General features: G+C 43.6%; 1 protein-coding gene across 4 annotated transcripts in view; it reads left to right on the top strand.

Moving 5' to 3' along the window:
- The window catches only part of ARHGAP27 (Rho GTPase activating protein 27), a 181,076-nt gene that overhangs the window by 41,037 nt on the left and 116,201 nt on the right, over nucleotides 1–23,838 (top strand). For all 4 annotated transcript variants that reach the window (XM_029572473.1, XM_029572477.1, XM_029572476.1 and 1 more), the window contains exon 2: nucleotides 17,538–18,384. In XM_029572473.1, the coding sequence (XP_029428333.1) occupies nucleotides 17,584–18,384 (801 nt within the window). In that variant the 5' untranslated portion in view covers nucleotides 17,538–17,583. The remainder of the gene's footprint in view (nucleotides 1–17,537; nucleotides 18,385–23,838) is intronic.

Below are 23,838 nucleotides of genomic sequence, written 5' to 3' on the forward strand. Positions count from 1 at the left end.
AAGTGCAAAGAATGGTTGTAAATTCTTGATGTTGCTTCTACAAATAAGAGCCAACTTTTCAAAATGATTGGAGGTGCTAAACTTTAACACAAATTACCCCTTGCTAGACTCAAACAAGGTGTTTGTTTGATATTGGGGTTGTTCAAGCATCCTGTAGAGCTGGCACATATGTCTACAAAGTCTATTTGATGTTGATTCAATATGTCCTTGATGTTATCCACTCATTTTCAATATGACTCAGATTCAACGTCAGGAAATATTTCTTCACAGAGATGGTGGTGGATGCCTGAATGATCTTCTGGAGAGGTGGTGAGGATGAAAACAGTAAACGAATTCAAGAGGGCATGGGATAAACACTGTGGATCTCAAAAGGTTAGAGGTTGGAAATGAAGAAAAGGATGCATGGCGGGTAACCTGCATTAGGGATGTGAATCGTTTTTTGACTATTTAAAATATCGTCCGATATTTTTTAAATCGTCATTAATTGTTAGAGTGTGATACCATAGAAATTCTACCAATTTATCGTGAAAAAATCGTTAATCGGGTTAGTGCGCGCTAACGGGAGCTAGGACACAACCTAAAAACCCACCCCCACCCTTTAAAACCGCTCCCTTAGCCTCCACCACCCTCCTGACCCCCCCCCCCCCCCCCCCAAAAAAAAACGTTTTAAAATTACCTGGTGGTCCAGCGGGGGTCCCGGGAGCGTTCTCTCGTGCTCGGGCTGTCGGCCGATAAACAAAAAACCCACCCCGACCCTTTAAAACCGCTCCCTTAGCCTCCACCACACTCAAAGCCTCCTACGGCGGAATTAAACTGTGCCTGAGCAAGACAGAGTGATGACAAGAGCTGGCACAGAGACGCGGACACGTAAACCTGAAATACCAATTTCTTGGCTGAGGATTGAGGAAAGCGGAGAGTTCCCACGTATACCCACAAATGTTCAACGTGGATGTGTGCGTGTAAATCTGCTTTGAAACTTTGGGAAACGTCTGGGGGTGAAAGTATGGACAGACTTTACCCTGTGCGGGCCGTTTGCTAATTACCTTCCCCACACCTTGAGCCCTGTTTTGGTTTACACCCCCAGGCGTGTGCTATTCCACTTAGTCAGTGTAAATACCAGAAATATTTGCCTTTGGTAAAAAGAGATAATAATCTGGGCTATAAGGCAGGGTATTACCCTAAGTGGCCTATAATAACAGTTCCTAGGATTTAGTGGAAATGTTTTCAGTATATTTAATGCAGCCCCCTCCCATGTCCCTGTGCCAAAAAGAGGGTCAGGGTGGAGGTTGTGGGACCTGATGCACCACAGTGCAGCTCATTGGGTTCACTGGGGAAGAGCTCTCTTCTGGCCCCTTAGTAATAGTCTCAAATATCCATTCTCACACGCAGCGATTTGGTGTCTTAACCAGAAAATTAAAGCTTACTGAATTAAACAGCGGAAACAATGACAATCTGTTACAATTTATACGTTCAGGAAGATGAATTCTTATGGATGATATATCCTCATTTTGTTACTTGATTACATTTATTCTCCTTAACCTTTGTATTTTTGTAAACCGTTATGATGGCGAAACTGAATGACGGTATATAAAACTCGATAAATAAATAAATGATAGTCACCTTAAACCCCGTTAGAATCCTTTCCCAGGGTAAGTTGGAATGAACTCTCTCTAAGTGCGTGCTCCTAGGGTTCTCCTGTCCACTGAGACCTGTCCTCCAGAGATGGAGATTTTGTTTCATCTTTGCTCTGCTCTGTGGTTAGGCTTAAAGAGCACTATCCACCTCTTGACTCCTGAAAGTCACAAACTCTTCAAACTCCCAAAAAGGTTTCTGGCACCTGCAGGGCATCTGCTGCATGAACTGTGGATTAGTTTTTTGTATTCAATTTCTTCTCTCTTGGAAAAATTCGATAACAGTTCTAATGCAGCTTCCAGACCTTGAGATGGCAAATCTACACCAGCAAAAGTACAAAAAGCAAAAACCAGGTGGAAAATAGGAACTAGATGCTTCTGACTCCTTCTCAACTCCTTATTTTCCAAGAAAGGGAGCAGACTCTACAAACCCATCAACTTTGGGTCTGCGGCTCTTGCTCAACACACAGCAAACCCTATCTGCTTTCGCCAATTTCTCTCAAAAACTCCCTCTAGAATGAACCATTCAACACACCCTCTGGGGGTGCACAGCATACAATACCATCCCATTTCGTGCGCCACAGAAGCCAATAGTGCCCAACTCTGGAAAGCAGAGATCCATAGCTTATCAAACAATGTAAGTTTCGAAGGTAAAGGATCCCTAATAAATCAGCCTTTAGAAAATCACTAGAGGATCAGAAGCCAGGCACTGAATCAGACAGCAGAGTCTGGGGCCTCTATTTTCTGCATTGCTGAGGAGAGCATTACAGCTGTTGCGTCTTCTGCAAAAGGAGCTAGGATGGTTCATTTTCTGACGCACCTTTCAGGTTTAATACCTCATTAGGAACTAGACTGAAATTAATAAATGTTAATTCTATTTATTTAAGGACCCATTGGTTCCTTACTAGGTGCATGTGCCTCACGAGGAGGACGTAGTGCGACTGGATTTAGTAAGCAATGGGATGGTATTGTATGCTGTGCACCCCCAGAGTGTGTGTTGAATGGTTCATTCTAGAGGGAGTTTTTTTAAGAGAAATTGGAGAAAGCAGATAGGCAGCAAAGGGTTGCTGAGGACCCATTGGTTCCTTACTAGGCATATATGCCTCACGAGGAGGACATATAGCGACTGGATTAGGATAGCATGACTTAAAGGAAATATAGAATGGCACAAAAATACTTCGACAGAGTGCTCAGGGGCTCCAAACAAAGCTGTGAAACTACCTCAAGAGCACGTGAGGAAAATGAACAAAGAGCATGCCGTTTCTGGACTGTACTTGGGCAGTTGGATTTTCAAGATAGCTGCTGAAGTTTCTGTGGTGGAAAGTTGGCCATTTTGGCTGACAGCCGAGCAATAGGATTTTTTCCTCATTCCTGGCTGTGCAGCTATAAGAACAGTCTGGACCAGGACAAAACCAGAGCAGAACTGTGCTGTGTTGAGCAAAGGCTCTGCTCCCTCTGGCACTGAAAATTCATGAATGCTGGCCTTGCTGCACTAGAGGCAGTGACAGGAAACACCTGGGTGGGGGGAGCAAGTATGCATGCATGTGTGTGTTTGTTTGTGGTGGGACTGGCACTTGCTGAAAGCCACATAACAGCAGACAGCACAGCAGTTCTTCTAGCACAGCTCAAGAGTTTTCTCCAGCCATACAAAGAATCAGGTGTCCTTATATCATCTGTTTTATCTAAAGGTTGAGAAGTTACTTATTTGTTTTAGTATGTCCACACCAAATATCAGGTCAAAGGAAGTAAAGTAAGATCCCCTCTGATTGTCTGCCTTATGCTCCGTGATTTCTCTCTCTGGGTTAGCGGAAAGCATGCAGGAAGGAAGGATGATACAGCTGCAGAGTATCAGATGTACTACATCCTCTGTAGTGCACAGTCTTCCTGCTTTCTGCCTCAAAACTGTTAAGCCTGCAAAGCAGTCGAGAGAGATGAGATACCTTATTAGGCTGAGAAAAGTCTTAAGGCGTGAGCTTCTACTGAAGTGCCTTCTTCAGACCGTGCATATAAATGAGGATGCAGTTCCTTCTACAGGCAAGAAGAGAAGAGACTGTGAAACCATCTATGTCATACAGAAAGAGAGAGGGCAAATTTCAAAGCCACTGATGCAGATAAAAAAAAGTTCTACCCATGTAAAAGGTCATCTGAAAATCTCTCTTCCTCAATGTGGATAAAAGAACGTACGGCATTCTTTATCTGCTTTGAAAGAGAACATTTCTGGAACTGAGTTTTGGTCAAGGAAGGAAGATAGCAAAATCTTCATAGTCCCCCACTCCCTCCATTCTAATACGCAAGCCCCAAACAACCAAGAAATTATTTGCAATTGTAAATCTCCTGACAAAAACCATCACCATGACAAACTCACAGCCAAGCCGAAACTAACAGCAAACGAAATAGCTACCTTCTTTGAAAATGAAATCGAGGTCCTTCGTCAATGCCATGAAGACATCCTCCCTCCTGGAGTCAGAGATAAGTTTGGTGATGCAAAATGCATCAGAGAGATGGGATTCTTTCACCCCAATCACAAGATGATCTCAGAAAGACGCTATCTGCTCTGTGTCCAACAATCTGCACCCTTGATCCATGTCCATCAAAGCTAATAGAGCTAACAAGTGAAGGCCTCAGCCTGGTGACCAAAATTATAAATCCCTTCCTCGCTGAGAGCGTACGTCTCACAGATCTTTAAAAAAAAAAAAAAAGCTGTAGTGTGGCCACTCATTAAAAGAAAATCAAACCTGGATCCAAACAAACCAGAAAACTACCACTCTGCGTCTAACATCCCTTTTTTAGGGAAATTAGTAGAACAGTCAGTAAGAGCTGAACCGAATGATTGGTTGGATAAAAAATACTGGCTGGACCCGTATCATCAATCCAGATTCAGGAAAGGGCATGGAACAGAGACAGTCCTTGTCGCCTTGCTGGATGATCTCCTGAGATATTGTGATTAGAAGCCAGGCTGAAGCGATGGGATATTAGATTTGTCTGCAGTATTTGACACTAGATCATGATAACATGTTATCTTGATTTGAATAAGCCAGACTGTGGTAAGGTCTTCATTTGGTTCAAGATCTTTCTGTCAGAGAGCAAACTACATTTCGTAAACCACACATAAACAGCATGGATATTTAGACTTTGGGCGTTTCCAGTACCATTCAGCATTTATCTCAAGCCACTAACATAGCTGATATGTAACTTTAACATAAAAGACTACAGTTACATGAATGATGTCCAGCTCATGCTACCAGTGGACCCAGACCTGCAATCAGCTATAAAGAAGCTTAACAAATGTCGGGCAGCCATATAGAATGGACAAATCTCAACAAACTCCACGTAAATCCCAATAAAATCAGATCCTCTGGGTCTAAAACAAACAAGTTCTGGACCTGAAAACGCCATTTAAAACCTATGAGCTCCTGCTAAAAATACAGGACAAAAGCCTTGAAGACCTACTGGACTCGGAGCTTACCATGCTCTTGGAAATACAGACACGAGACCAGGGCTACCATCTTCAACTAAGAAATTTACAAAAGCTGCTTCTGCTTATCAAGAAGATAAACCCTTCTCACAGTGGTCCATGCCACAGTAACCAGGGAACTTGCCTACTGAAATGCACTGAACAAAGGTCTAACAGATAAGGCCCTCCACAAACTCCAGTTAATTCAAAACTCCACCACATAGATAGAAGAATGCAAAATCACGACCACATCCCGCCTATCCTACAAATACTGCGCTGCTTATCAATAGCATACAGAACAAAATTCAAAACATTGTCCTTGATGTTCGAAGCACTAACAGGAGATGGGTCTCTACATCCATGTGTATTCACTTACTTTCCATCTAGACCACTAAGATCCTCACTTGGATCCGTGGTCCATTCCACCCTCAAAATCCAAAAAGATAGAGACCAGAAACAGATCCTTCTCAGGAGCAGCACTAGCTCTTTCAAATTCCCTTCCAATGGGGCCCGAGAAATACACAATTACTGTCACTTCAGGAAACAAGTAAAAGCCGGGCTTTTCTGTCAGGCCTTCGAAGCCAAACCCGAAGCAGAAAGACACTGAAGGATTACGAGACGTTACCTGACTTCACCTCTAATGTCTTGGATGTGCTGCTTAAGCACGCTGCTGCATATTTATTTATTTTGTTTATTTACTCATCATTTTTGTCCTGCACCATCCACTAAAAGTGGTTCAAGGCAGTATTTCCACTATATTTAGAAACTTGGTCAGTATTTGTTAAGCATCTTTTGAATGCCAAATTGAAGTGGCCAAATGGGTGCTATTTAAATTGCTGCCATTTTGAATTGTTGACACTAAGTGTTGTAAAGCTGCAAAGGGCTTTGTGGTCTTCGGCTGCTACTCAGATTGGACTGTAAACTGCTTTGAGTGAATTTCATATTCAAAAAAGTGGGTAATAGATTGAAATAAATACATTTTCAGTTCTACATGTGTCATTTTCCTTGCAGAAAAAGCCAGTTAAAGCGAAAGGACCCGATGACTTTTTTTTTTCCCCCCCAAGTCAAACAGTTCAAAAACGGCCCCCATAGCTCCAGACTAATTTCTAGAGCAGGAGGGAAGAAGATATTTTGCCCACTAATAATCCAAGTATTGAAACAACCGAGAAAAGTCTTATAAACATGTTTAAGTTCGGAGGAGAATGGGTTGGGGGGGGAGAGGATTGGCCCCTCCAAAATGTTTGAATGTAATTTTTCTCTAACCAAACTGATTGTAATCTGATATTGGGAAGGAGGAGCTTGAAAGCTGCTGATTCAGAATCTGAAATAGAAAATTAGGTTTTTCTAAAACAGTAGTGAGAGTGCCTTGTTAATCCACATGGATACCTAACAACCAAGAGGATGTGGGGCAGGGCAGCAAAGGTTTTCGTACCTCTCGGGGGGGGGAGAGAACCTTCTCCCCAATAAATATTTTTCCTGTTCCATTGCCAACTACAGCAAACACCGGAAGAAAATCAGCCATAAGACTGGAAACAAGAGAGGGTTATAGGTGGTGTTATACCGGGCTATATCTGACATTGCCTGCTTGGGAGTGTGAAAAACAATTTCGGTATCCCCTTTTGTAGCGGGAATAAGCAATCTTGACAGAGGGAAGTGAAGGGACCCAGCATTATTGAAGGGATGGGGGGTCCTGCTAGATGCCAAACAGATGCTTCACTGCACAGATCAGAGCTATGTGCGACATATTTTAAAGATTAAAATTATGGAGCTCCATATTCAGCTTCTGGCCAGATCGCAAAGTTTACTGGATAAATGTATCCAGCTGACTTTTCTTGAATATTCAGTGGGATGGCCGTGCTGCTGAATATCCACGGCTATTTTGAAGTTGGCCGGATACGTTTATCCAGCTGTTGTCTGTTCCGCTTTTGTGCGGGCCTAAAGTTAGCTGGCTAACTTAGCTGGATAATGCTGTATATCAGCGTTTATCTGACTAACCGGGTCATTTATCAAATGCACTCTACCTAGCTGCTATCAAGCTAGATCGAGAGTACAATGTATAAATCTCATTTTTGTGTACCTTTCAAATCTTCACTGATGTCTACTGTGCATGTAAAACTGCCCCCCAAAATCTAGCACATCACCAATACCTCACCACGAGTTCAAAATGTCCCCTCTTACTGTGGTATAATAGTTTACTTATATGAGAGTCTTATAAAGATAGTCTCTCTCTCGCTCGCTCTCGCTTTCTCTCTCTCTCTCTCTCATAAAAGTAGGTGTTAGGTAAGGTTTGCATTTTCAAAAATCTGTGTGTAAAATTTCACAAAACATATCTGTGGATATAACAGCAGGTGAAATTTTGTGCACATTATTTTGGTGTGTAAATTGGCTTTGAAATTTGGTGTGACTTGGACATGTATTGGCTATCTAATTTATGTGGCTGTTAACAAAGGACCCCTTAATGTAATGTTAATAGAAATTCACCTGCATAAGGCTAGAGATTTCACTGAAGCCACCCGGAAGACAGGAAACAGGTTGATACAGCTGATGATGGTGATGTCATTTGGGGAGTGCTGACCGCAGCCACCGGACTCTCTTGGCAGGGGGCACTTCTCAGGTAATTATTAACGGAACCCACGTGTGACATATGGGATTAACAATGGATCCGACGCTGACAACTGGAGAAAGCGTTTCTAACGTTCCAGAAATGGTCACTTGTGCGGGGTTCACATTTCACCAGATAATGCAGTTCAGTATAAGAACAAAGGGCCATAGGAAGGAAAAATAAGTAGAGCAGGTAGATCTGCGGTGTTTATCTGCTGTTGCATTTTCCGTCTTTTGTGCTTTGAACTCAAATGTCCTGTAATATGATGTCCCCTCGCATCTTTTGTGCTGCATCCTGGAACGGCCTGGTGCTCTCCCACTTTTGGTATCAGTGGCTGTCGTTCTGAAGCTGTAGCAGTGTGCACTGTGTTCTGAGTGCATATAACATATACATTAGGTGCTATAGATCACTTTAGAGGTGGCACAAATAAGTGAGTCTCGATTTTATGTTTCAGATTTTTTTGAGCGGTATGGGATTGTCTTCTGCCAGCAGAGAAATGTATTGATATATAAATAAAATACAATTCTAGATTCCAGCTTTATGAGCAAGATTTATGGAGATTGCAAAGTCCTGGGATAGGAAGCAGTTGATTGGTGAGTGGTTAAAAAGCTGGAAACAGTGGTTGAAGGCAATATACTCCGCTCCGAAGGCACGTATTAAGGTAAAAGGCACTTACTCGGATATTTTAGAGTTGGGAAAGGGGCCTTGGTCATGGAAGCTTTAGCGGGGATTATTAGACAAAATGGGGACATTAGGGATATTCCTATTACTAATGCTCAATTTAAAATATCCCTGTTTGCGGACAATATTTTATTTGCTGTAGCTAATCCCCTCTTGTCCTCTACTGTGTTAGTTAAAGAACTAGATAAGCTTGGCAAAGTTTCGAGGTTTAAAGTTAATATGAGCAAGTCAGAATTGCTAAATATATCCCTAGATGAAACTCATAGGTCAAATAAAGGAGAAATTTCCTTTTGAATGGGCATTTGATATTTGGGAATTCAGTTGGGGGTGGACTGGAGGCTTGTTTGAAATGAATTGTATTCCTTTAATGGAGCAAACGGAGACTTGGCTCTGTGGTCCCCATATAATTTCTCATGGTTAGGGTGGATTGCAGCTTTTAAAATGACGATATTATCTAGATGGATCTGTCCTTTTCACACACTCCCTACTGAGATTGCGCTTGCTTTCTTGAAATTACTTCACAAGAAAGTTTTCATTACCTTTGCCCAAGGATGGCAAGAAAGGTGCTTTTCGGAATGAGATTAGAGATGGTCTGGCCATTCCTGATTTTGAGAAATACTATTTAGCTGCTCAATTGAGGGTTATTTATTTTTGGTCTTCTAAATCCAACTTAAAGCAGTTGAACAGGCGAATCTATCGTGTGGATCACTTTATTCCAGAATATGGGGCTTGTAGGAGGCGGGTGGTTATCATAGAAGGGTGAATCCTTTTATGGCTTGGACAATTGAGATTTGGCGTAAATGGAGGAATCAGCTGACGGGCCACAATCTTTGTTCTCCAGTGAGGCCACTGGGTCTTTTTTAGGGGGGAGGGGGACAGTGTATACCTGGCTCCATGGGTGATTTTTGCTGGGGGAATCAGATGGGGGTTTGGTGTTGCAGGCAATTAAGAACATGAGAAAATGCCCTACTGGGTCAGACCAAGGATCCATCAAGCCCAGCATCCTGTTTCCAACAGTGGGCAATCCAGGCCATAAGAACCTGGCAAGTACCCAGAAACTAAGTCTATTCCATGTTACTGTTGCTAGTAATAGCAGTGGCTGATTTCTAAGTGAACTTAATAGCAGGTAATGGACTTCTTCTCCAAGAACTTATCCAATGCTTTTTTAAACACAGCTATACTAACTGCACTAATCACATCCTCTGGCAACAAATTCCAGAGTTTAATTGTGCGTTGAGTGAAAAAGAACTTTCTCCGATTAGTTTTAAATGTGTCACATGCTAACTTCATGGAGTGCCCCCTAGTCCTATTATCCGAAAGAGTAAATAACTGATTCACATTAACCCGTTCTAGACCTCTCATGATTTTAAACACCTCTATCTATCCCCCCTCAGCCGTGGTTCCATTCCCCATATTTTGGTCGCCCTTCTCTGTACCTTCTCCATCGCAATTATATCTATTTTGAGATGCGGCGACCAGAATTGTACACAGTATTCAAGGTGCGGTCTCACCATGGAGCGATACAGAGGCATTATGACATTTTTCGTTTTATTAACCATTCCCTTTCTAATAATTCCCAACATTCTGTTTGCTTTTTTGACTGCCGCAGCACACTGAACCAACGATTTCAATGTGTTATCCACTATGACACCTAGATCTCTTTCTTGGGTTGTAGCACCTAATATGGAACCTAACATTGTGTAACTATAGCATGGGTTATTGTTTGTTAATTCGGAATTGTTGGAATTTGAGGTTCTAAAATTGCATTTTGGCTTATCTGAGTCTGAGTATTATAGATACATACAATTGTCACATTTGTTTTTCTCGCGATCCTATTAAGGGCCAGGTAGCTCGTGCCTTCCCTGATTTTGAAGCTATGTGTTATCAGCAATCTACAGAAAAGGGTATAATTCTAGACGTGATATGATGTTGTACCCTAAGCAGGATCTTCCATTTAGATATGTTTTAGGATGGGGAAACAGATTGGGGGGGGGGGGGGGGGGGATATTGATCTGATAAAAACTGGGAGGCAATAGCAAAAAGTTTGATTTCTGCAAATATGCAAAGATTTGTCCCAGCTACTCCGACCAATGCTGGAGACAATATGGGCTGGTGGGATCGTTTTATCATATACCTAGTGGTCCTGTCCAGAGTTGAGAATTTTTTTGGATGTGGATTGAGACAGTGATTAAGGCAATGATTTCTGTGACTGTTCCTTTGCATTCTGGGATCTATCTTCGTTCCTTGTATCCGAGCGATTGGACCTATGCGGCAAGAGCTTTGGTGAATCACATGTTGTGTGCAGCCCGGAAAGAGGAGGCAGCTCGCTGGAAGAGGGAAGACCTCCTAGCACAAACTTCTTTTCTTCAGAGGACCTGGACTATACACTATAGCCCAATTTTTAAAAGCCCGGTACGCGCACAAGTGCTGGGCTTCTTCCAAGGGGCGGGCGTGTTATGGGCAGGCCAGGGTGGTGGGCCGGGTCAGCACCATTGATTGCTGTCCCGAAGACCTGGCTGCCAGCACACGCAACTTACTTCAGCTTAATTGGAGCGGACTGGAACTGGGGAAGGCCGGAATGTGTCTCCACACGGAAATTGCTAACGTCCCCCCCCCCCCCCCGGGAGAGTGCTGTCCGCACATACGCACGCAGATTATATGCGCACATGTTATAAAATCGGCACGTCCATCTGTACGCACCGGGAAGCGCACGCACACATTATAAAACCTACCCCTATATGAGCTACTTATCAGCCATTGGGAAAGACGAGGTGGCTTCCAAGTGCAGGTATGGGAGTCTTTTCTTCGTTGGTATCAGCAGTTAAAGTAATTATGGACATTTTAGTTGTTTTCCCCTTTTTATTTTCTATAGAGTCGATCAGTATTACTCTTATAGTATTTAGTATCACCTAGCTTAGCTTTATTTGATGTTCTTTGTTTTCTGAAGAACCAGGAGCTGGGAGGGGTTATAATGAGCAGAATTGGTTAGGTTCTATTCTTGATGTTTTTGCCATTGGTGGCTTTAGGATTTATCATTCTGTTGCATGTGATATCTTAATAAAAAATAAAGCTGGAAACAGAACGAGAAAATGATCAGTTTTCCAAATGGAGAAGGGTCATTAGTGGAGTGCTGTTTAACATATTCATAAAGGATCTGGAAAAGGGAGCAACAAGTGAGGTGAGCAACTTTTCAGGTGACAAAATTATTCAAAGTTGTTAAAACGGCAGCAGATTGTAAGGACCTGCAGACTAGGACTGGATAAGTGAATGGCAGGTGAAATTTTAATGAGAAAAAGTGCAAAATGATGCACATAGAGAAAATTAATCCCAGCTACAGGTACAAGATGCTGGGTTCTGTATTGGGATTCATGACTCAGGAAAAGGATCTTGGAGTCATTGGAATCCTCGGCTCAGTGCGTGGCGGCGGTCACAAAAGCAAACACAGAATGTTAGGAATGATCCACGAAGGAACGGAGAATAAAACAGAGAATATCATATCTGCTCTGTATCAAGCCACGGCACGACTGTACCTAGAGCACTGTGTGCAGTTCTGGTTACCCCATCTCAAGAAAGACAGAGCAGAACTAGAGAAAGGTGCAGAGGAGGACAACGACGAAAATGATAAAGGGGATGGAGCATCTCCCCTATGATGAGAGGCTGCGCAGGCCAGGGCTCTTCAGCCTGGAGAAGAGACATGGCTGAGAGGGGACAGGATAGAAGTTTATAAAATCATGAGAGGGGTGGAACAGGTAAATAAAGCACGGCTATTTACCCTTTCAAATGATACTAAAACAAGGGGACGCACCATGAAACTAGCGAGCAACAGATTCAGAACAGATCACAGAAAGTGCTTTTCCACGCGTTGCACTATCAAGCTGTGCAATCTGTTGCCAGAGGATTTGATCAAGGCAATGAGCTCAGCGGGGTTTAAAAGAGGTTTGGATAAGTTCCTGGAGGAAAAGTCTATAACACATTATTAGCCAGGGAGACTTAAAGCCACCGCTATCCCTGGGAGTAACAGGAATTAGATCAACGTTATGGGATCTGCCAGGTACATGTGATCTGGATTGGAGAGACAATGCTGGGCTCAGTGGACCTTGGTCTGACCCAGCATGGCAATTATGTTCTTTTGACAGACTTTCCAACATTCAGAGGATGGGAAGAAAAACCTGGATAAATCAGACATAAGAATTTGTTTTTTTATTTGCCTTAATGTCATTTGGGGACTCAGCCCACTGGATGTCAGTAACAAGCTCATATCCCAGTTTATTTATTATTATTCAGGCCTACTTACTGATCCTCCTGGACCTCTCAGCTGCCTTTGATACGGTTAACCACTCCATCTTACTAACTCAATTAGCAAATATTGGAATAACAGGAACAGCACTTTCGCGGTTCAAATCATTCTTAGGGAACAGAAAATACAAAGTTAAACTACACAACAAAGAATCTCAGCACTACTCTTCCTCTTCAGGAGTTCCACAGGGCTCCTCCCTCTCACCAACGCTCTTTAATATCTACCTGCTCCCGCTTTGCCAACTTCTAAACAAGTTAAACCTTAAACACTATCTATATGCCGATGACGTCCAGATAGTCATCCCCATCAAAGAATCCTATACTAAAACTCTTGAATTCTGGGAATCTTGTCTTCAAAAAATTGACGGACTCCTCTCCAACCTAAATCTAATACTAAACGCTTCAAAAAGCGAACTCCTCCTAATCTCCTCTGAAAACAGTAGCATCTACACAAATCCACCACCCAACCTACAAACTCCACAAGTAAGAAACCTGGGAGCTATCTTTGATAACAGGCTAAACCTAAAATCATTCATAAATCAAACTACTAAGGACTGCTTCTATAAACTCCAAGTCTTAAGAAGAATAAGACCACTGTTTCACTTTCAAGACTACAGATCAATTCTTCAATCAATAATCTTTGCTAAACTAGATTACTGCAACTCTTTACTATTAGGTCTTCCCTCTTCTCACACTAAACCCCTTCAGATGGTTCAAAACACGGCTGCAAGAATATTAACAAACACTCGGAGAAGAGACCACATATCACCAATCCTCAAAGACCTGCACTGGCTACCAATTCACTACAGAATCTTATATAAGTCCATAACCATTATTTACAAAACCATACATCAACACTCTCAGCTCAACCTTCAAATTCCTCTCAAAAAATTCACTTCCAACAGACCAATCAGAGAGTCCTACAGAGAATCCCTACAAGTACCACATTCCAAAACCATGCGGCACATAACCACCAGAGACAGGGCTTTTTCCACCGCAGGACCAACACTGTGGAACACCGTCCCTCCAGATTTGCGACAGGAACCCTGCCTCCCCACATTTAGGAAAAGACTCAAAACGTGGCTATTCATGAAAGCATTCCCCGACCTAAACTGAACCTTAATCCGTCTTTGACTAGTCACTTAGACTCTGCCATTAACATGGCAATTAACTCCACAGTATCAGGGCAATTCATTATTGACTCTATTGCACTGATAGGCATTTATGTTCTCTCTATTTAAACCCCAGCTTCTTCCTTCTGTTCCAAGTTATATTACTCCCTTGTTTTATTGTAACTGCAACACTTAACTTTCACTTGTTTAATGTTTACTATTCACTATCACCATTATTATCTATGTTATTTAATGTTATTTATAACCTCTTGTTCTACACTTGTTAATTGTAAACCAACATGATGCGATATATATTGTGAATGCCGGTATAGAAAAACTTAAAATAAATAAATAAATTATTTATAATTCTTTATATACCAAATTTTTCATGTGAACATATCAAACCGGTTTACAGTAAGTAACAAATATTCATTTAATAATATTTGCATTTCCAAAAAGAAAGGGAAGTAAATACATGATTTCATAATATAATTAGACTAAAATACTAACTAATTAGTATATTAAACTAATTGTTAATAAAGTTTGAGTTAGTAGAGAGGCAGGATAGTGAGTGCAGAGATAATACATTTAAAAGTATACATGACCTTGATATATGTCCAGTATTCTTAAAACATTAATTTAATAATTCTTGGAAGGCTTGTTTGAAAAGCCAGGTTTTGATGCCCTTTTTAAATAATTTGATGTCCGGTTCCAATCGTAGTTCCTTTGGTATAGAGTTCCATAGTTGGGGCCCAGCAATAGAAATGGCTCTATCTCTGACACTATTTAGATTTAGTGTGTCTGGTCCTCACAGCACAGAGCAGTGCAGGAGTGCACCAGAGAGGCTAACACTTTCACTGTTACTGACCCTATTGTGAGGTACCTGTGGCAGGGCTCCTACTATTGCTTGTCTGCTGTTTGACAATGCATGTGATGGGGCGAACAAGCTGTAAGTCACAGCTGGCTTAACCGTGCTCTCTCTCACTCCTCACCTTTCCTGTGCATGAATGTACAGACAGCTACTCAGCCGACACCTCGGGAAATCTCATCCTTTGATGTTAGCAACGTCATTCCTCGTTGGTCAGAAGAGTTATGTGCATGGTGTGGGCTGACTGCTTTCATTCCCAGGGAGGAGCACTGAAGCCCTTGGGTGTGCATCCAAAAAAGACTTCGTGGCATTCCCAAAGGCAATTATTTTCAGAGTTATATGGCGATTGCACGCAAAGGATGAGTTTGTACGTAGCGTGTACCCGCATACTTACTATTTTAAAAACCTTGAGCAACCACGTGCACTTGAAGCATTGTACATAAATGTGAAGAGGGAAAAAGAGGGGGCAGTTTAGCAGGGTTCGAGGGCAGGGTTTGGAAGTTGGACCCGCACACGTTGCTTTTATGTAAGAAGTACACATGCGTGCATTGCCGAACTTGTCCGAACTCTCTTACACCTGCGGACTCACTGACTTACACAACTGAAATTGTGTTTGTCTTTTCGCTGATATTTTTGGGCGGGAGGGCGGGAGGAACTGGTGGCGGTATCTGGGAAACTGGCAATTCCAAGAACACACACAAGTAATTCCCTGCTTCCGCGTTTACCCCTGGGTTGTTATTATTACATGCGCATTTTTATAAAAAGAGTAGAGAGAGTGTGTGCGCCTGCATTCAAATATGCACGCGTACGTCTGTGGCAGAAATACGCAGGAGGCCTGCCTAATAAGTCTGGCAGACTGGTGTGAAAGCGAGTTTTTGGGTATCAGGGCCCGTGTTATGGAACTCGCTTCCTTATGAGATGAGGATTGCAGAATGCACAAAATCTTTCGGAAAAATGCTGACGACTCCTCTGTCGAGGTGTTTGAGTGCTAAGAGGAGGAGCTGTTCCACAGCTGAAGCGTTTTCAATGCATTTGATTATAGTCACCTCTCTGAACTTAATATACTTACTGTCAGGAGCTACTGTTTGTCTCTGTAGGTTGGTGTTTTATTTTGTATATGTTACGATTTTATGAATGTATGGCTGTGAGCCGTCCAGTGCTGGGTATGTGGGAACATTAAATACTTGAAATAAATACATAAACTGTCCATAAAACTTAGAAATATTTATTTATTTTTTATTTATTTAACTTTTTTATATACCAACATTCAAGACTGTGGTCCCATCATGCTGGTTCACAAGAAACAGGGGTGTAATTATAAAAAACTTTACCATTTAAACAATAGTGCAGAAAAGCAGTTACATATAACAAGGAAAACAATAACTTGGAATGAGAAGGGAAATGAAGATCAGATAGTTATATATATGTATCAATAACATTGTAAGAGGTGGCTATTAACCAGGTAGTGAACTTAGGTAGTGATAATCTTTTTATTGGACCAGCAAAAAAAGATGTAGTAGTATGTAAGCATTCAAAACTAGGCAGGTCTCGTCTTCATCTGAATTCCAGTTTTCTCCAGCGAGGGTTACTGGAACTCTTCTCTATAAACCCAGAACCATCCTTATTGCTTGGAGTTAGGTGGTCAGTGTAGTCCTGCAGAAGTCTTTTCTGAGAAGACTTTATTCATTTAGCTCACACCTTTTCATTGGTAACTGAGGGCAAGTTGCATTCAGGGGCTGTAGGTAGGGGTTTCCCTGCCCCAGAGGACACTGCATGGGAGAAAAGTCTCAGTAAGTCAGGCCCTAAGGGGGCTGAGCCGAGCGCACTCTTAACCTGCAGTCGGCCGTGGGTAGGATAGGCGCTAATCAATCCCCTAATGCAATAAGGGGATTAGTGCATATTCAACGCGTGTCCAACGTGGAGTGAATCTAATAGCGCTCATCACGTGCAAATGCGTGTGAATGAGGCTCTTGGGCATTCACTCCTGATGCAAAAAAAAAAAAATGTGTGTCTCGGACGCACATTTAACTGTCTTCTATTAACGCCTGCCAGGAGCAGGTGTTAATAGCTGTGCGCATCAAAAAAAGATGAAAAATAAAAGAACTAAAACAAACAAAAAAATTGATAGTCGGACCCATCACAAAAACCGACGCCGAGTTTATCGGCGTCAATTTACCTTACCAGCAGACAGCCATGAAAACCGACGCCGATAAACTCTGCATTGGTTTTTCGGCGTATGGGAGTCACAAAAACTGATTGGGTTCGTGTTAGCAAGGATGTGCTAGGGTCGCGCAAGCGATCCTAGCACATCCTTGCTAACGCGCCCCCCCTCATTTAAATATTGCATGGCGCCCAAGCGACTGGGGCGCATTAAGAGAGCGGGCGCTGACTGTTCAGCGCCCTCTTTCTATGCAGGTTTATTGCATCGGCCCCTAAGTTTGTACCTGAGGCGATGACGCGTGAAGTGACTCGCCCAAGGTCACAAAGAACAGCAGTGGGGTTTGAACCCTGGCTTCCCCGGTTCTCAGCCTCCTGCTCTAACCACTAGGTTACTCCTGTACTGCTGAGTTGTGCAGAGTTTACCCTTCCCCATACAGTTCTAAAATTACCCTTCCTGGTAATGATAGCGCTATGGAAATTACTAGCAGTAGTAGAATGACTGAGCTTCCAAGTTGAATTCCTCATGATTAGAGCTGAGGTCAACCCGTCTAGGATGATCAGAGATGAAGGGGTTTAAGAGAACTGTCAAAATCACGAGAGGATTCAAGATATCCAACAAACTGATTGATGACCAATATGATCTGTTCATGAGGTTCTCTTGTTGTTGTCTTAAGATGCACTTGTAGCCATCAAATGCAATGCATGATCAGCATTTTCTTTATCTGTGTTCCAGGTGGGGATCCAAGCGTAGAGGCAGGCCAGCGCCCGGGCCTCCCACCATGCAGACCCCTGGGGCCCCAGGCAGCGTGTATGTCCTAGTGGAGTACGAGTTTACGTATACAGCCAAAGACGGGAGACTCATCTCCATCAAACCCAACGAGCGATACCTTCTGCTGAAGCGCACCAATGACCACTGGTGGCACGTGCAACACAGCAAGAACACCAAGCCTTTTTACATCCCTGCCAAGTATGTCAAGGAGCTGGGGCCCGAGGGACTGCCTGCCAGCAGCTTCCGGTCTCTCGGTACAAAGACAGAGAGCAATGGCAGCTTGTGTCCCGGCGTGCAGAAATATGAGTACAGGTTCGTGAGCGCCGAGCCACGGAGAACTGCAAGCACAGCGTCGCAGATGGGGACCACCTCCCAGCCCGATATTATCATATCGCTGTCTGACTGCAATATCTCGGGGGCCCGTATGCTGGTGACGACAGAGGAAGACGTGGATCCCAGTGGGCGGAGCACGCTGTGCGTCGGGAGAGGAAAGAACAGTCCCGGGAGTGCGTTCAGCACATTTGGCAACCCAGAGAGACTGCAGGGGAGGCAGAGGACCAGCATGGCCCCTGCGCACCCAGCCCCGCCTGCCATCCGCTCCACACAGTCCTTGGATGACCTGGCCAGGCTGCCGCTCAGGACTGGGTTTAGTTCTCGCAGCGTGGGGTCCTGTGTGCCTGAGGCAAGCATGGGCACCTGGGGCTGTCTTCCCACGGGGAGGAGAAGTGAGAACCTCTACGAGACGATCCGGGATGTGAAGGAGCACAAACCACTGGCGGGGTCAGGCGGAGATGTCGGAGATGCAGCTCAGGTACGTACATTACCACTGCCACATGTGTAGGAAAGATCCTGAAAATATGCATAGTCTGATGGTGGCATCATCTTCTAATGCAGTGTGTGGATAGTGATGTGGGTGGCTGTTTGGATCATTGTGGCATCTTGTGGTGGGAAATGAGAGCAGGGATGCTTGGTGTAAAGGGTGGGGGGATCTTGCATTCTTAGGGAGGAGTGAAAGGGAAGAAGCTGACAAAATCTGTCGTACAGACAATCACACTCCATGGCAGGCAGTGTGGACAGGAATAATTGGGCAGACTTCCCGGGCATGAGAAGTGTTAATAGCTATGGTGATACAGATCTGACATGAATGGATTATAGGGCTGAGAAGCAGCTTTCAAACTCCCTTGGGACAAAGTGAGCTCTGCACCAGTTTTGAAAGTGAGAGGACGTATGTTCTTTCATTATGAAACTTGGCAAATTTGCATCCGCTTTCTCCACAGAAAACAACGTGCGCCGGATTGAATGTGCAACCTGCGCCGTTGCGTTACGCCTCTGGGCTCACTGCCTCTGAATGTGGCTAACAATGCGTGGCTATCAGACAGCTGATTTACATATGAGAGTCGCTATTTACTTGCATAAACGGCTTTTTAAATCATCCACTCTAGGCCCAATTTCCGAAGCCATTTACACACACAGAAATAATGGTTTTCTGCCCGTAAATGGCTGTTATACAATAGCTCAGGGCTCAGTGCACATAAAGAATCTTTGGGACCTTGAAAGCTAATCTATATTACTGTCCACCTGGAATAGATTAACAAAAATAACCTCCCCTGCTTCATTAATTACAAACCCCCACGTGAACATTTGTTTTCCTCTGGTGAACCAATTAGGGACACACATCTTCCGCCCTGAGCTTCTCTTAATTACCCAGTAGATGGCGCCGCAAAGAAGCTCATTTCCCCAAAGCATCCTGGTGCTGCGCTTTCATAAACAGATTGGTCCTGAAGAAAATCAGGGTTTCTGGCTTCCTGTGTTACCTTTTATGGAACCAACGTAAGAATTAGCCAAAAACGATGCTGTGCACGAGCTTTTGAGTCTAAGTATCTGGGGTCCATTCTTCAGATGCTCACTGTTTTAACTTATTCACTAAGGATCTGGAGCAGGGAGCAAGGAGTGAGAGGATTAAATCTGCAGATAATGCAAAATTATTCAGTATTAAAACCAGCAGCAGATTGCGAGAGAGTACAGAAGGACCTTGTGAGAGTCGGCATCTAAATGGCAGATGACATTTAATATGATGCACATAGGAAAAAAATAAATCTAAATATTAGGGGGCGGGCGCATAAATAGTTTTCATTTTGTAGTTTTAATCCATTTTTTGTTTTGTTTATTTGAACTGAAATAAACACCAACATGGAAAACAACAAAAGAAAAGAAAGGCCCCCTTCCCGTCTGATCCAGCTTACTCCTGCTCTTCGGAGTTGGCCAGCGCAGTTTTTAAATTGGGATTTGGGGGTGGGGGGGGGGGGGGTGGGCTTGCTCCTGCCCCATGTGGACTGCTGGAGCCCCCGCAGGCAGAGGGGTAAAGCTGCAGCAGTTGGGGATAGGGAAGGCCTGGGGGGGAGGTTAATTGTTTTATTTTGGGAGTGCTGGTGGGGGTGGGGGGAATTTGGCAGCAGCAACAGGAGGACCAAATTTGGGGGCCCAGTGCTACATTGTGAAAAGAAAATCCCAATGAATTTTTTTGTTTGTTTTGTTTTCATGACGTAACATAACAGAATGTTTTGTTGGATTTTTTATGTTTGAAAATGAATGCACACTCCTACTATCCATTAATTAAAGCAATAATTGGCTGTGTTTGCTCTCATAAAATCCCGTTCTGATTATTGCCCCCCTCCAGCCCATGCAGGTGGAAATAAACTGCTGGTCACGGTGCCCATTCATCTCCACGAGCTCCCATGGTGCAGGACCTCAATCTATCAGGCCGATGCTGTAAGGGGCGCTCGGCTGAGCGCACTGTTTAACCTGCTGTTGGATGCACGTCTTCGACTCGCGCCCACTACCCCTTATACTGTAAGGGGTTTAGCGCGTCAAACGCGTGTCCAACCCCCACCGAAACTAATAGCGCTCATTACATGCAAAAAAAAGTGCCAACGGGTCAGGATAGTAAAACAAATGCTTAGTTTTACGAGCGTCCATTTTCCTAGTCCCCGTGGCTGTCAGCGGGTTTGGAGAATGGACGCTCATAAAATTGAGCGTTTGGTTTTCTGAACCCGCTGACAGCCGCCTCTCCTGGGCTTCCACTGCTAAGGAGGCGCTAGGGACGCGCTATTATCCCTAGCGCCTCCTTTTTAGTGCGACACCCCCCCCCCCCCCCTCAATTAAATACAAGATCGTGCACCCAGGAGAGGTGGCTGGGCGCACGTTGTGAGAGCAGGTGCTCAACACTGAGCACCCGTTTAGTCCCCGCGCACAATACAGAATCGGCCTGATTATGTGTCTATCACACTGTTGTCTGTCTGTAGCCACCAAGTGGCGCCCTGAACAGTGGCAGGAGCACTGTATAAAAATAATATGCTTTGTCTGCAAAGCCCTGTAACTCAGGCCCTCACACACACACAAGCATTCTCTCTCACTCTCACCCTCTCTCACACACACACACACACTCTTCTCTTAATTTGTTGATACCTTAAAAGAATATTTGGCTTTTCCACTTTTGTTTGCTTTTGAAAATGCCTGGGTACTTTTCACTAATATGCTCTGTCTGCAAAGCCTCTCAGGTTTCCACACATTACACACACAGGCTAATCCCCTGCAACACGGCACAACACGGATTCAGGCACTGTCAGACCCCCCCTCCCCCCTCTTTATTCACTGTGGGATGAGATCTGTGACGGCCCTCTCCTTCTTTGGCCACTGTAGGATGGTGTTTTCAGGATATCCACCATGAATATGCATGTGATAGAGTTGCATGCACTTCCTATAGTGTATTGATATCCAGGAAACCTGACCAGCGTCTGTCCCTTGAGGACTGGAAGTTCCACATTAACTCTCTTTCTCTGTTTGCAAGCCCTTCCCTGTCACTCCACGCCCACAGGTGGTGGGGTCTGGTTCTTCCAGAATTACCTGTTAATTGTGGATGAACTTTTGAATCTTTGAACTTTGTGAGACTCCCCGGCTGTGTCTCTCTCTCTCTATGACTGCATTGCATCACAGCTTTTTCATGCAAAGGGGCTAACTAAATACAGGTCCAAAAAAATCTAGAGAAGCGAGCAGAATGTTGGGAATTATTAGGAAGGGAATGGTGAATACAACGGAGAATATCTTGATGCCTCTGTATCGCTCCATGGTGAGACTGCACCTTGAATACTGTGTACAATTCTGGCCGCCGCATCTCAAGAAAGGTATAACAGAATTAGAAAAGTTTTTAAAGAGAAGAGCGACCAAAATGCTAAAGGGGATGGAACGATTCCCCTCTGAAGAAAGGCTAAAGAGGTTAGGGCTTTTCAGCTTGGAGCAGAGACAGCTGAGGGGGGATTTGATAGAGGTCTATAAAATAATGAGTGGAAAGGAACGAGTAAAGTTAATCAGTTGTTTACTCTTTTGAAAAGTACAAAGACCAGGGAACACACAATGAAGTTACTGGGTAATACATCTAAAACTAATAAGAGAAAGTTTTGTTTACTCAATGCGTAATTAAGCTCTGGAATTTATTGCCAGAGGATACAGTGAAAGCTGTTTAAAATGCAGTTGTACTAAAAGGTTTGGACAATTTCCTGGAGGAAAAGTCCATAAAACATTATTAAGGTGGAGTTGCAGAAATCCACTGCTTATTCTTGGGATAAGCAGCTTGGAATCTGTCTACCCCCTTGGGATTCTGCCAGGTACTTGTGACTTGGATTGGTCACTGTTAGAAACAGGATACTGGGCTTGATGGACCTTTGGTCTGACCCAGTATGGCAAGTCTTATTTTCTTATGCTCTAATCATAAGAGGACTAGGATGGGTAAATGTGAATTGGTTATTTACTCTTTCTGATAATAGAAAGATTCGGGGGCACTCCATGAAGTTAGCAAGTAGAACATTTAAAACAAATGTGTGTATGTTATGTTGGAAACTGCACAGAACAGAGGTCTGGTAATTGGGCAGATTAGAAATTGCTGTAAATACATTTTTTTTCATTTAACTCATGGTTAAGTTCTGGAATTAATTGCCTGAGGTTGTGGTTAAGGCAGTTAGCTTAGCTAGGTTTAAAAAAGGTTTGGATAAGTTCCTGGAGGAGACGTCGAGAAACTATTAATCAAGCTGACTTAGGAAATAGCCACTGCTTATTGCTGGCATTAGTAGAATGGGATCTATTTAATGTTTGGGATCCTGCCAGATACCTGTGACTTGGTTTGGCCACTGTTGGAAACAGGATGCTGGGCTTGATGGACCCTTGGTCTGACCCAGTATAGCAGCTTCTAATGTTCTTCCCCATTAACCTGTTCTTGCTCCCCAGTCATACGAGTTTCTTTACCAGCACTGAGGTCAATATTCAGGTGGCGAGCGGATAAATTATCCAGCTACAATTATGCATGCAACTTTATCGGGATATTCAGCAGGACTGATGCACGAAAGTCTGCTGCTAAATATTTATCCAGATAACTTTGAGAGGTTTTTTTTTTCCTAGCAGACACTTTATCCTGTGTGCACCGAATATCTGCATCCACTGGTCGAAGTTTTATTGCTCCCTGGCAACGCCTCCAGCCCTGCCCCTTTTCGTGCACGTAAATGTTGTGCATGTAACGAGTTGGGAGAGGGGGAGGGTAATGAAAACCTGCCAGTTAGCTGGGAAGCCCTTTAAATATTGACCTCGCTGTGCCCTAATGCCTTGATAAAGTCTAGATTGTTGTGACAATCGGTCCCCAAATTGGTGGGGACACAGCAACAACCATGAAGAGAACGGAGCAATGTCACATCCTCTACAACAATCCTCCTACAGAGGGTGGGCCACGGGAGGCAGACAGTGCTCTCTGTGACTTACCCTCTGGCGAATGTCAGCCTGGCAGCCACCCCAGCGTTCTGAAAGGAATAAAAACATGAAATCACTAGCCCGTTACTAATAATCTGTAACCTTATCATTGAAAACAGCCACAATGCATGGAGACTGGAAGGTGGCCAATGTGAAGGTGGTTTTTAAAATTGGAATTATAGACTGTGAAGCTGGTGTTGGTGTGGGGCAAAATGGTAGAAGTCACTGGCCATATAGAGAGGTGTGGCATTAACATGGTTTTAGCAAGGGGAAGTCTTGCCTTTACACCTTCCAAAAATTATAAAATATTGGAAATAAACGTAGATAAAGCTGAGCCGGTTGCTGTAGTGTATTTGGTCTTTCGGAAGGCATTTGACACAGTCCCCCATGAGAGACTCCTCAGGAACTTACAAACGTCATGGGATAGGAGGCAGTGTCCTACTGTGGATTGGTAATTGATTAAAAGGCCGGAAAT

Source organism: Rhinatrema bivittatum, chromosome 12, assembly GCF_901001135.1.
Source record: "Rhinatrema bivittatum chromosome 12, aRhiBiv1.1, whole genome shotgun sequence".
NCBI classification, from domain to species: Eukaryota; Metazoa; Chordata; class Amphibia; order Gymnophiona; family Rhinatrematidae; genus Rhinatrema; species Rhinatrema bivittatum.